General features: G+C 39.9%; 1 protein-coding gene across 1 annotated transcript; it reads right to left on the bottom strand.

The window, feature by feature from the left end:
- Positions 1-3926: 3926 nt before the first annotated feature.
- On the bottom strand, positions 3927-5055 carry LOC311060103 (neurexophilin-1-like; the record flags this gene model as incomplete). The annotated part of the gene is made up of 2 exons (XM_084078227.1): positions 3927-4679; positions 4996-5055. The coding sequence occupies 2 exons, from the start codon at positions 5053-5055 to the stop codon at positions 3927-3929; spliced, it is 813 nt and encodes a 270-aa protein (XP_083934353.1).
- Between the last annotated feature and the right edge of the window lie 9884 nt (positions 5056-14939).

The raw sequence follows: 14939 nt of genomic DNA, 5'->3' as shown, positions 1-14939 counted from the left end.
CTCCGTTACATTCAGCCTCCTTTGACCTCAGGCAAGATTACTCACTGTTACACTAAGATGTTATCTGTTGTTGTTCCGTGCTGACAGCCCAGTGTCTACCTGGTAAAAGTTACTGAAAAGATCAGGCCTGAAGGATTGTAGCATCCTAATGCCCTAATGGTTAGGACTGGTTATTCAGTATACTGGCATCACATATTGCATGCATTTTAATATGTAACAACTACATCCACAGGTTATGCATATGAATAGAAACAGATATATGACTGACATCAGTTTTTGATCAGTAAGTGGTATCAACAGATATACAGTAACAGATCACAGACAGAATGATTTTAATAGAGGAATGTTGTGTACTTTGTGAATATTTACTTAGCATTCTTCAAGGTCAATGGAAAGTACATGTCCAATTGCGAAACCCGATTATTGAGAACCAATGCTTATAAGTACAATGTCAAAAGTATGAGGAAAGTAACTTGTGGACTTAATTTGTCCCCTTTGAAGAACGAAGAGAGTGAAGCACCTTTCTGCACATATTAGAGAATACTTAAAAGGATAGAAGGATCTTTTGATGTGGTGTTTTGGAACCTTTTTCATTCAAGCATTAATTCTCTTTCAATAGTCATGTTGCTTTCTTGATGTGTGTTATTAAAGACTAATTCATGCTTCTGTGAAAAGTGTCAACGTAAGCCATTTTTATTGAGTAACATGTTACATGACACTGTCACCCAAGCATAAATTAGGCATAAGGATTTGCAGCATCTTACATTTACCTCTGTACCAAATGAGTGCATCTCCTCATTTGTACTGTAAACATAGGGCCTATGTCATAGGCTATATGCATGCATGAGGCAATTATGGGAAGTAAAATCCCATGGGACACATTTTGTGGCCTTGACAGATTGCTTATGAATCTGCGGGTCTCATGGTCACTTGGTGCTGCTGCTGTGACACTTTCTGAGGAACTCCCCAAAGAAGCTGCACCACTTAAACCTTGTAATTAGTTGACCGGAGTCCCCCAGGGCTCTATACTTGGGCCGCTCCTTTTCCCCTCTAAACCGAATCTCTTTGGCTTAAATGGCTGATCTGTAAAGCACACAGCACGTCACAATGTGACATGCGTGTAGATCTGATATTTTTGCCAAATGTTTGTCTTCTCTTGGCTGGGTCACAGCAAGGTTGGCAGAGGTTTTACCAAGACTTTGAGGGCGACCTCAGACATGGAACATAATGGGAGGTTTCATGTCAGAATTTCAGAGGCCCTCTGTATCCCTGCTCTTGTGTCAGAAAAGAATTCAAATGGGCAAAGTGGCCATTTGATAGTACTTTCACTGATCGTGGCTCAATTTTGTTTTAAATAGTAGGCCAAATACTGCTTTTATGTGGTAACATACAATGGAGGTGAAAAGGAAACGGTAACGTGCCAAATTGAAACCCACAATATCTTGTCCATGCCTAGCATCCTGAGCTCTACAAGGACACCTGATAACTCACAACATTCTCTATTTCTCTTTGTCATGATACTTCTTGGCAGCCCAAACTTTTGTTCTTTTCATCATGGGGTAAACTAAAAGCATACTTTGTCACATTTAGTTAGAACTAGGTGGCACCATCCATCATTTTAATGAGCACCAGAAAGCCATGTAATTAAGACGCTCGGTGATTTTACGATGAGCCTGCAGGGCTTCACTTGAATTCAGCCTTTTGCCTAATTGAAGAACGTCACTGCATCAACATATTTCATTTTAAATGCTAAACTGGAAAAGGATCCTGCAATTATCCATTATATTGCAGATTTCAGATGTGGTATTTAACCCATTAAGACCCGGAACGCATCTGTGTCATTTTTAGATTTCTTTGGCTATTCAAATACTCATAGCGCGGCCCTCTGTGCCGCGCTATGAGCTTGTAGATCTGCTATTTTAGAAAATTCGTGAAAATGTGTGCAAATCTTTGAATATATATATATATTACTTTTTTTTTAAAGCGAAAACTTTTAACTCAAATCTTTGCTTCTGGGGGATTCTACAAATGTCTTCTAACAGTTTTTTTGTTGAAAAAAACCTATGTTGCTATAGTATCAGTGGTTCTCAAACTGGCTCCCCAAAATGATATGTATTAGGCCGCGGACCCCCATCTGAAAAAATGTGGTTATAGGGATCCCCAGAAGCAAAGATTTTAGTTAAAAGTGTAAATATATATTCAAAGATTTGCACACATTTTCACAACTTCTTTTCCCTCAAAAATAGCAGATCTACATATGAGCTTGTAGATCTGCTTTTTTTGAATAGCCAAAGAAATCTAAAGGGACACAGATGCGTTCCCGGTCTTAATGGATTAAGATTGAGTCTATGCACTATAAACGTTACCATTATGAAAGAATGCATAGCAAAATGTGCTTGCAGCATTCCACTTCATAGTCTCGAGCAGTTTAATTAATCACATTTTGTGACATTTGAGATTCACTTTTGCAAGTTCTGTGCTCTTTTATCTTGTTCCCAGTCTCTCTGCACTTTACATTTGTGGGTGAGGAACATGGGAGCATTCTGAATACAGTGCTGAATTTAAAGGTGCTGCAAGTTATGTTTTTTGGTTAAAACAAAAAGATTTTTGTCAAAAAGTTAAAGCTCTACATTTTGATAGTAATCATTGCTATAGAGTGTTTATTCTGTGGCAGCGGCGTCCACATCTCTCCTCATAGCTGCTCTTAACAGAAAATACAAATTCCTCCAGTCAAGAGAGACCCATTTACCAGCTTCATTCTTTGTGTTCCAATTTTGTCTGCTCATTGTTTTGTTTTAGTTGTTTGATTGGATGAAATTTGTATCCTGACCTGAACATTGTTTTTTTTTTATTTACTAAAGAGCTGGAAAGACAGGGAGAGACCCCTGTTACTGAACAAACTATGCAATAGCAATGATGAGTAACAGAATATGGAGCTACTTAATTTAACAAATGAAGATCATTTACACCGAATAATACTCCTTCTACTGTATGCCCTTCCCCTTAATATATATATTGCTGACTATAAGATGGTGAAAGAAATGTTCACATTACATAAGGTGATCTGTAGGGAGATATCTGTTATTTGATCCTTTGAAAGATTATTAAATATCCAGTGCAGGGCAGTAGCTTGTGGGTAGCTCCACAGCTTTCAGAACGATTTAGCTCTTATGTAGTTAAGCAGTTTTTTTCACCATGTACTCTAGCTGGGTAGCTTGACAAAAGCTACAACTGAAAATAAAGCTACAGCAGATTAGGGTAAGACTTTATATTATGGTCGGGTCTATAGTGCGTTATAACCACATTTATAATGCACTTATAAGTCATTATAACACTTGTTATAAATGTTTATAATTATGCATAACAACTTATAACAACGTTTATGAAATATAACTTACTATAATAATATAATGTATAAGTGCTGGTCATAATGCATTATAAACTCAGTGGAACAGCACATTACAAGTGCCAGGTAACACTTTACTTAAAGGTGCTGTTTGTAAAGTAGGTTGCCCAACACTGCATATATCAGCCCTTTTTCTTTTGGCTAATTCCCACCGGGGATCACCACAGCAGATCATCTGTTTCCAAGGATATATCAGCCCTTAACAATCCATAACCTCATTCAAACATCAGAGTATCAGGGGGACAGTTCTCAGTGAAAATGCCTATACAGTATACTGTAGAATTTAGTAGTCTACTACAAGCAAGATTTTGCCAAACAAAGAGGCAGATATAGGCTATTATAAAGAATGTATACAGTATGCAGTATAGCCTACCGTATTTTGTTACGCAATATATATACGCAAAATACCTAGCAAACTCTTGGAGCATCCCCATTGCTTGACTCAACGTTGCTTGAGCACTATGCAGTATCTTGTGGGCTTAAAGCTTAATTATTACATTTTCTAACTTTGAACGTGCAATTAACCTGAGGCTAAGTAAGGTCCTTGACTATGGTAGTTGTAATCTGGACACACTTTCTGGACCAGCCTGTAATCCGTACTGTAGAAAGATACATAGATACAGATGACCTGGAAAGGTTTGGAGCACATCCAGTTGACGTGGCTCTGGGTCTGCTCCTGGGCACAAGTCTTGGATGGGTCATAGTTGCATGGTGTCACCTTTTTGCTCCGTTCCACCTTCTCATAGTCCACTCTGCAGTTGAACGTCTTCGAGTCTTTAGGGTGGACCACACTCTGGCGTTCCAGGTCAAACTCCACCTCTTTCATGGGTGGGACAAGGCTCACGGACACATTGCCCTCCCCCGTGGAGTTGTGGCGGAAGTACACTCCAAGGGAGCCATTTCCATGATCAACGATTTTGCCCATGATCAGCAAATTCAGTTTGACCGTCTTGATGTTGGAATAAAAGTCACCCCAACTGAACATCTTGGAGAACTTTGACGTTCCGTGAACTTTCATGATGGGACGAAGGTTTATCTGTACAGTGGGGTCAGAATTGGTGTGGACTCCAAGCATTTCCCAAAATTCCTGCTTTGAGAAAGGGATGGATGAGTGGACAGAAAGTTTGGTGTTCTGGTTCTGACTCTTGGTGTGGAGCGCCCAGTGCTTCAGAGTGGAAGGTTCTTGCTTTCTCTTGAGTTTCTCAGTCTCAGTCAATGTTCCTTTGCCAATGGTATAATTGCCATGGGTCTGGTCTTGGCTAAGGACCAATTGCTGAGAGGAGATGGGAAGAAAAGAAGACAAGCTATACAATTATAGAGAAAAGAGATATTGGCCAAATCAAAAGAAAACAAAAAGTAAGTATGTATGAATTTTGTTGAGAAATTGCATGTTTGCCCTCCTATACATTTGATACATACAATTGATAACAAAGATAACTTAGGTACATCCTTCCTTTCAATTACATTGTTGGCATACTGGCATGTGCATTCAGAGTCAGGTGGGTATGTGTAATCCAGAGTTTTAAGTGTAAATTTCTACCCTCAATAGTTAACACTGGATTTTACTGTGTAGTCGTAGATTCACTTACCAAATAAACTGTTCCTTTCAGGAGTATCCAAATGAAGCACAGCCTGGCGTGTATCTCCATAGTGCAGGAGTACCTGTCATAAAATCCATCCACTCTCACCTATGGTCGACACTGGCAAAGTAAGTTATGGAAAGATTTAGTGTTCCATGTTAGGTAGAAATATCCATAAAATGACTTGTCCTGCTGAAGTACTCCCCCAATGATGGACAGGACACTACTGTGGTTCACCATCACCTCACAGCCTGACTCTTCAGACAATCTGAGAATTCGGTGTACTGTATGTGAAACACTCAGAGCTGTAGATTTTAAACAACCACTCATGCACTACCTGCCTCCCCCCCTTCTCTCTCTCTCTCTCTCTCTCTCTCTCTCTCACACACACAATGTACGTCACTGCCTTGCAGTGGTGTAGTCAAGACATAGTTATTGAAAAGCACCCCTACCTTCTCTTTAGATACAGTGTATGCACACCTTTAAGCTATAATAGCTATATTATGACAGAATATACAATACACAATAAATGAGCGTGTGATATCAGCAACATAGTCATTCAAGCATTAATTCTCTTTCAATAGTCATGTTGCTTTCTTTCTTACCAATGATGTGTGTTGCTTCTGTGAAAAGTGTCAACGTAAGCCATTTTTATTGAGTAACATGTTACATGACACTGTCACCCAAGCATAAATTTGGCATAGGGATTTGCAGCATCTTACATTTACCTCTGTACCAAATGAGTGCATCTCCTCATTTGTACTGTAAACATAGGCTATATGCATGCATGAGGCAATTATGGGAAGTAAAATCCCATGGGACACATTTTGTGGCCTTGACAGATTGCTTATGAATCTGCGGGTCTCATGGTCACTTGGTGCTGCTGCTGTGACACTTTCTGAGGAACTCCCCAAAGAAGCTGCACCACTTAAACCTTGTAATTAGGGCTCTATACTTGGTCCGCTCCTTTTTCCCTCTAAACCAAATCTTTTTGCCTTAAATGGCTGATCTGTAATGCACACAGCATGTAGCAATGTGACATGCGCGTAGATCTGATATTTTGTACGTCACTGCAATAATGCAATGTAATCAAGACATAGTTATTGAAAAGCAACCCTACCTTCTCTTGGGATACAGTGTATGCACACCTTTAAGCTTAAGTATAGCTATATTATGACAGAATATACAATACTATAATACTATATATATATATATTATATATATATATATATATATATATATATTATATTTATATATATATATATATATATATATATATATATATATATATATATATATATATATATATATATATATATATATATATATCATTATTATTTTTAAATCATTGCATAGGTAATCACTACCATCGGCTAACCCTTTATATGATAATTGTCCTACCACTTGACCATGGACCATAATAGTTTCTTTTCATGGAGTGTATATGTGTCATACTGTACATCTGTGTCTGAGCGTGTGATATCAGCAACATAGTCATGCTCTTGCTGCCATCTTGTGACCAGAAAGCCAATTACAGTCTGAGAGAAAAAAAGTCAAATGGTACTATGATCATGCAGCTAGCCACTCGTTGATTGGTCGAAATGTCTCCAAAGGTCCAAAAGTACCAACTGGTTGCAGTTTACTATGCATTGTGTGCTTTTATATATATAGCTCTAAATCACGTTTACTATGTCTCTACGGTCTTTGTAAAGGAAACACATTTGAGTGTACCGTCCTAAACCACTTGTTTTTTCTCTTAAAAGGAAAACATAGTCTTAAAATTAGAACGTTCAAATAATTATTCTTACTGGGGGAATTTCTAAATGGTTATCAATAGTTATTATATTGTACAGTAAATTATAGGGACTTAACCCTCTATTGTTGGTTATAAGGTTAAGGACTGCGGAAAAACTCAAAATACAGAATTGAAAACAGGACACATACTGTACTGTAGTGTAGTAGGCTACTTGTAACAAGTACGAAGTAGATATGGGAGGATGTAATCTTTTATCTTTTATCTTTTATCGTGATGAAAACACTCAAGATCCATTATCAATATCATGGTGAATATCCTGAGTGTCATCGCTTACTTTATAATTTGTAATTTTGAATGCTTAAATATTTTTAAAAGCAAGTACTCCAGTTGTAACAGTCAGTATATGTAGGCCTATGCAATGCCAGTTGGTACCAAAGGTGGTGCACTGCTTCCTTTTGTTTTGCTGTTCTTCTCAGTGTATACAATGTATTTGACGTCACTTCCAATATATTCTCTGTTGTATGTTGGCGCGCAGAGTAAATGCACGGTGGTATGTTCCTGTTATTGATAAAATATGTTAGTGCCGTGAGATCTGGCTTGATATGTCGATGTTTACATTATAGGCTGCTAAATAAACCAACTGTATTGAAGTTGTTTTCTGTTCTCTGTCAATTACCTGGATAACTGTTGGACCTATTCTAGTCTTCTACTACTGTTCCCAACACATTACACAGTTTAACTCAAGTACAAATTTGACAGAGAAACTTTCACTTGTAGTTGAGTAATCTATACTTTCACTCAAGTAACTCTGGGGTTGAGTAACCTACTTCGGCCACTGAATTCGGCCACCACTGAATTGACTGATTGTATCAATTCAGTAGAGTTTTATTTTGTGGAGTATTGAAAATGTGCTGGGTTGCTTGGTGTTAACCGTTCACACCTAGTGTGGTATTCTCCGCACTTGAATGTATTACTTTTTACTGTGGGATTCAACAGATCCTCACTTTCTTTTTGCCCTTGCCAGGCCGAAGACTATGAGACTATGTTTTGCTCTTTCAGATTTTTCAGATTCCATCCTGATTGGCTAAGATTGGCTTCCAAAGTTTGCAGGTGTGTGTTTTGAACAAAATGCCTCAAATCATGAACACAGCGTGCGATTTCTGTGAAATGTTGCACGCACATTCCCACTAGGCCGAGGAAGAAATGCCACGTAAAACTTTTCAAATCAGTGGCGCTACACCAGGCCAATTCACGTTTTTACCTATAACTGCACCGATCTGTGTAAAACTTTGTATGCACACTCCCTAGAGGCCAAGAAAAAACATCTGCCCTGCATTTTTCACATCTGCCTTGTATAGTGCCACCGGGAGGCCGACTTATGTGGAACACTTTTTTTTATATTACTCATTCAGATTTTATCCAAATATCACACAAATCAGTACACATGATCTTAATAGTCATGCGATCAAGATGGATGTGTCCAATTTTTCATATGCCATCCTGATAGGCTAAGATTGGCATCTAAAGTTTGCAGGGGTGGCCCGTTTTGAACAAAAGGCCTCAAATCATGAACGCAGCATTCGATTGCCGTGAAACTTTGCACGCACATTCCCACTACGTTGAGGAACAAATGCCACCCTTTTCACATTGCCCTATTATAGTGCCACTAGGAGGCCAATTTTTGCAAACATTTAAAAAAAAAAAAACAGTACACATTATTATCTTATGATCATGTGAGCAAGACGGATCTGTCAGATTTTTCCTATTCCATCCTGATTGGCATATTGAAAATAGCAGATTTACAAGCTCACAACGCATCCCTTGTAAATCTGCTATTTTATTACTTTATAATAATTGTATGCAGGCTTAACCTGAGCCTCTCCATATCCTTGCTAGATGTGGGGCCACAGATGACAGTAGCGGTGGCGGCGTAGAGGACTGTCGCTTCAAAGAGGAGTACTCACAGCTGTGTAGCATCATCACCAACACGACTGGCCCGTTCAGCACCTGCCACCTGCCCTCTGACCCTCAGCCATTCTTCACTTCCCGTATCTATGACCTCTGCCTCCAGACACCGGCCAATGGTATGCTGTGTAGCGCTGTCTCGGCCTATGAGAGAACCTGTTCAGTCTTGGGGCTGGAAATCCCCCAGTGGCGTGCTGATTTGCAGTGTGGTACGTATTGATGAATAGCTAAGATAACACAAAGAAAGACGACTTCTAATTCGGATCACATTATATAACTTATTTGTTTGTTTTTTCTGTAGTATTGTGTCCAGGAGACTTCCATCAGGGATGGGCAGTTATCAAATGAGAATGGCGGCTACGGTTTTCCCTATACCGGTGAAAGTAACATGGAAGTGAAAATAGACCAGAGGATGCACATCGAGGTGCGATCGGAGGGAGTTGACAAACAAAAGATCGCCACTGATCTGGACCCCTGCTGGACCGCAGCATTGCTACCCTGGCAACCACCAAAGAAAACGCAGGGAGCTGTCCTATGACACTGCTGGGGTCTCAATGGGACCATTAACCTGGAAGAGGCACAGTGGAGGTACAGCTCTCTGACCTTTTGGTCTGTTGGAATTTATTTTTTCTTTTCATTGTAATTTCAACCCAGAACCTGAAATCATAAAATCCCATATATCTATTATTTACCTTTGTGATTTAATAGTATTTAGTTTTTTCCTTTTCCAGGTGAATTTTTTTTTGTCACTTGCTAAAAACGAATTAATTCTTCCTTGCACAACAGTGTCAGACACTGCAATGAAGAATGAATTTCACTTTAACATTTCTATTTGTCTATGAGGGCAGCTGAAGAGCTAAAATAACTCTGTATGGGGGTCAGGGTGGGTTTAAGCAGGACCCAAACACAGGACAAATAGGCAATATTCAAATACTGTAGGCAATATTCAGGTCATAAAAAAGTTGTACTTCCCAGTGACAGCAGGCACCTGCACACATAAGAGTCATCCAGTGCTGGAGCACCTGCCTTATTGTCTTCATAGGATAAAGTGTCCTTTTTATGCCTAATTTATCACCATGTAATGTATTTCTTGCTAAGCCACAGTTGCCCTCTGCCCTGCTCACATTCAATACAAAGGCTAGGTCATAGCATTCTTGTGTAGACTCCACCCAGGACCCTTTCCTGTTGCGCTGTGAGGGTCCATGTCTCAGCCCCATACAGCAGTACTGATTCCACTGTAGCTAACAGCCGCCTCTTGAGGTCTTCTCCCATTATGTCTGATTTCCACATTATCCTCATCCCATGCAAGGCATTCCAGGCAAAGAAACAAGTACTCAGTAAACAAAAGTCTTCAGAGTATGATGAGTGCCGACCCAAAGGAGAAAACAAACAAACAAAACAGCAGACGCGCCTCAGCCCTAGGCCTTCCTCAGCATTTCTTAAGACATAAGTGTGAAGTCTGGTTTGAGGACATTGCTAGCACATCTATTTCCTGCATGTCACACCCAAAACATTTAATTTGCTAGGTTTCATAAATAGGGTACGGTATTTAATGTGTTAATCTGTAATAACCCTTAGGGCTTATCTATTAATCATTACCATCCATATTTTTTTACTAATATATAAAGTATGTGCACTTTTGCTTAAAGGGTAAGACCACTTTAGTAGAGGTTTGGGTTGTGTAGTTACCTTGCCATGATGTAACTCCAAAGGTGGGCAAGAAATCAAAAATAATTGCTCCATTGATTAGAAATTGATAATTCAAAATATGCTCCTCATTTAGCACATAAATGAACCCAAACATAGCGGATTCAGACAATATAGAGCATCACCAAACCCAGTACTGTTTGTTTTTTTAATAAAAATGTCAACTTCCTGTTGATTTTACTATTTGAAGATCTGGATCCGGATCCTCCGATCCAGTCCGGGTTATGTACTTATTCAAAATGGCAAAATCAACAGGAAGTTGACATTTCACAACCCAAACCTCTACCAAAGTGGTCTTGCCCTTTAACTGGGTCTAGATTGTTAAGCTTCTCTGGTTACTAAAATTGCTATTGTCCTCTATGCTATTTTGTTTATTAAGTTTGCTTATTTATTAATTACATTTTTTGCATGTGTGTAGGGAAGGGTCAGATATCTTGGAAGTATATTCAGATGATGTAGAAATGGATAGCATTTGTTTTGCAGCCTGGCAAAATGGAATCTTACTCTTCAAGTAATGCTAATTGCTAAGATGTTTAGTGCTAATAACCCAGATTATGCATTAGGATAGAAATGCAGACATGACTGACAGACGTTTTTATGGGATCAACAGATGTAGCAGATCACAGACAAGGAATGATTTATTAGAGGAATATTGTACATTGTGAGTGTGTGTGTGTGTGTGTGTGTGTGTGTGTGTGTGTGTGTGTGTGTGTGTGTGTGTGTGTGTGTGTGTGTGTGTGTGTGTGTGTGTGTGTGTGTGTGTGTGTGTGTGTGTGTGTGTGTGTGTGTGTGTGTGTGTGTGCATTGCATAAAGCTCACTGTAGTGTCAAAAGTCCTGTACTTCTGGCACTACTGGTTGCCGTCGGCTAGGGTTGTTTCGACGTGTGCTCAAAAGACTGAAGTCCAAACCGTCCGTGAAGTTCATAACAAAAAAGGATTTATTCTCTGTACTTTGGTCGTCACTCCATCATACAAATAAATAAATACAATTAAACATAAACACTTATACGCACGGGATAGACCAACAGCTCTCTCAAACACAATCAAAAAACCTTTGCCTCCCACCAGTAACATCTGCCCTTGATTACAGACCTGGTTAAATACCTTGGAAACCTTAGCCTTGACCAAGCCCTGCGGTGACGTCATCACAATAGAAACAAGTCATAATGGCTCTTACACACCAGCCCCTAATTGCTACTGTTAGGAGACAGAGCAATTCTTAAAAACAAAATTCAGAAAGAGCCATAAAAACCCAAAACACTTTCTGGTAATAATAACTTAGGCAATATTCATAATTGTAAATCCAAACTCAAAATGTATTTAAATCTGTACCTTTGTAAAAAGCAGATTTTAGAGAGGGAGATGATGAGTCTGAGACCTGTTTAAACTCCTCAGGTGTCTGCTTTTATCCTCTTCTTTCTTGAGCTCTGCCACCTTGCTTTCCTCCTCTTTCTTGAGCTCTGCAATCTTCCTTTCTTCTTCTTTCTTTGGCTCTGCCATTTTCTTTTCTTCCTTCTTGAGCTTTCAGCAGCTACCTTCATGGCGGCAGGCTTCTTGGCCTTCACCTTCTTTGGCCTTTTAGCCACGGCAGGTTTCTTTGCTTTGACAGCTTTCTTAGCGGCAGGCTTCCTTGCCTTCACTGCTTCCATTTTCTTGCCAAGGGGGGTTCAATGTCTTGCTCAAGGACACTCCGATACTAACCCTTCTGGGGGAGCCCAGGATCGAACTGGAAACCTCACGGCTTTTAGTTGGTCTTATCAGCCAGTGTAGTGATTGATTGAGCAGATAATGTTATCACTATTTAGACCAGTGGTTCTCAAAGTGGGGTCCAGGGACCCCCAGAGGTCATTGAGGGGGTTTCAGGGGGTCCCCAGCAAACTTAGTTCATATAGCCACTAACCACTTTAACCCTGCATACCTACAAGATGCATTGTATTGTGAGCTTGTAGATACTAATAGGATAATAAAAATAAATTAGAGTATGTACAATGTAAAAGAGTGGCATAACACCAGAATGTATCAGTAGCTGCCGCAGTACCTTCTACAGTATATACAACAGTTTAGGTAGGAACAGTCAAGAGTTTTAAGGTGCAAAAAAGGTGCAAAAAAATATGTCTCGTCGTCATGAGGAGGTATTGGGCTACAGGAGGAAGTGTGAATTTTAACAAGCAGCAATCAATTCTCCAGCCCTCTTCTGTCTCGCGCTGGAGCCGTTAGCGGCAGCTTTACGCCAAAATACTAGTTTTGCTGGGGTTAGGATTGGGGATTATGAACACAAGACTATGTTGTACGCGGACAATATTTTGTTGACAGTGTCGGAGCCTGCCACTTCTATCCCAGCAATACTTAAAACGATTGACTCTTTCTCAAAACTATTGGGCTATAAAGTGAACCCGGGGCGAAGTCGGAGGCTCTGGCGTTGACTTCCTATTGCCCTAGATCTTTATTTCAGGAGGGGTCATTTCAATGGCCTCGAGAGGGGCTGAAGTATTGAGGCATTCTCTTTCCCAGTAAAATGAACGAGATAGTGGAGAGAAACTTCGATCCTCCATTAAGGAAGATTTCCTTGGATACGGATAGGTGGTCTACACTGTTTTTATCCTTGTGGGGCAAAGTTAATGTTTAAAGATGAACTGTGTGCCTAAGTTAAATTATCTTCTCCAGTCTCTCCACATCCCTAGGAAGTACTTCAAGCAGTTTGATAGAATCTGTACAAAGTTCTTTGGAATGGGAAACGTGCTCGGAGGGCTGGGACTTCCCAAATTATTGTTCTATCACTACGCCTTTAGCACGAGACACCTGGCTCATTGGGCTCTCCCTCCTGAGAGAGCACCGCCCTGGTATCAGATTGAAAAATTGGCTCTTTCCCCTCCTGTTTATCCACTAAAAAAGTCTCCCCAAGCTCAAGCGCACCCTGTCATTTCCCATTTACAAGACACATGGAAAAAAATATGTCAAATGTTCAATACAAACAAGCAGCAATCAAAATCCATCCTTATTTAACACAATAAGCAATAACACATGTTCACATGGTAGATGACATTTCTGAAGGTCTCTAAATTAAGGTTTTGGTAAATTATTGATCTGGGCCAGATTATCAATCTATTGCATTGGGTAAGTGCCCATTTTCTTTGCACAAAGATAGTTGCATTTATTTCAATTAGTAATAGTATCCTACAATTTTACCTACTTTATTACTGATATAATATATTCTCTCATCCTGTAAGAATGCCTTGAACCCAACCCAAGGACGCAGACAGGGCCCTTGGTGTTCAATATGGGTAACAAAGCTAGTAAAGAGTCTTTTGTTACAGAGAGAGATTACCATTTGAGATTGGGCTATTTTTGGTTACACCTGTAGTTCATACTTTGTTTTTAAACAATGTCCTGTTTCCTTATGAGGGCTATTGTGGGACAGGTGAGAGGAATGTGGAGTGGCTGGGTCCTAATTGGCTGAAGGAAAAGAATTGACGTGTGAAAGAATGTAAGACATTATAGACAACTGCAGTTGTGAGTATCGGTGCCATCCCAAGGTTTTTGGGGGCCCTAAACCAAAAGTCACTTAGTTATGTAACTGTAAATGCATGCTACGGACCCAGGGGTCCTTGAGGGGGTTCCCCAGCCAAATTAATCAGTTAAACCACTTGAACCCTACTGTATATAGACCATCTGAAAATACCAGATATACAAGCTCACAACGCATTGCGTCTTGGCACGTTTTGAGCTTGTAGATCTCTCTATCTTGAAAATGTTGGACAAATTTGGACAGCAACACAAATCTTGTATGAGGGTCCCTGACACAAAATCTTTTCTGATGGGGGTTCATGGACAAATAATGTGGGGGTTCTTGAGTTGAAAAAGTTTGAGAACCACTGTTTTAGAAACACGAAACAAGTAATGACATCATTACTATCTCAGAGGGCAGAGTGGCCGCTTGGGAATCGATGGTTCCCGGTTCAATCCCCGGCTCCCCCTGGGTTTGTGTCAAAGTATCCTTGAGCAATACACTGAAGTCCTAACTGCTCCTGAAGAGCACATTGATGCCTTGCATGGTTTCCTCCGCTGTGTGAATGGGTGAATGTAATGCACTTTGTAAAGCTCTTTGGATAAAGGCCATGTTAATATCCCTTTTACCATGTTAAAGGGATATTTTTGGGGGGTTTGTTTGGGGCTATTTTAAAGAGGTGGTTCCATGGTTTTTGCACTTTTCTGTTTTTCAAAAGTCAGAGGGTGAAAGTTGTTCAGCATGAGGAGATGCAGATGTGTATTGACGTTTCATGGCTGTAGGTTAAACAGGGCATGAGTTGTACCTGTTCAAAGTTGGCATTTTCAATTGAGTGCTATAGCGCCACCTTTTGACGAAAGATTGTGAGATTTATTCCTTGAAAGTTTTTCATGACCATCTACCATATGGCCGAGTTTCGTAAAAAGCGACAGCACGGTTCAGCCAGAACTGCGAAAAGTGGCAGAAGTGACAGAATAATGCCAACAACAAAACAGAGCCATGCTTGCAAGCCTGGCCCTG

Source organism: Gymnoscopelus microlampas (assembly GCF_963454915.1).
Source record: "Gymnoscopelus microlampas genome assembly, chromosome: 14".
Taxonomy (NCBI): Eukaryota; Metazoa; Chordata; class Actinopteri; order Myctophiformes; family Myctophidae; genus Gymnoscopelus; species Gymnoscopelus microlampas.
This window is presented reverse-complemented; position numbering and strand designations above follow the sequence as displayed.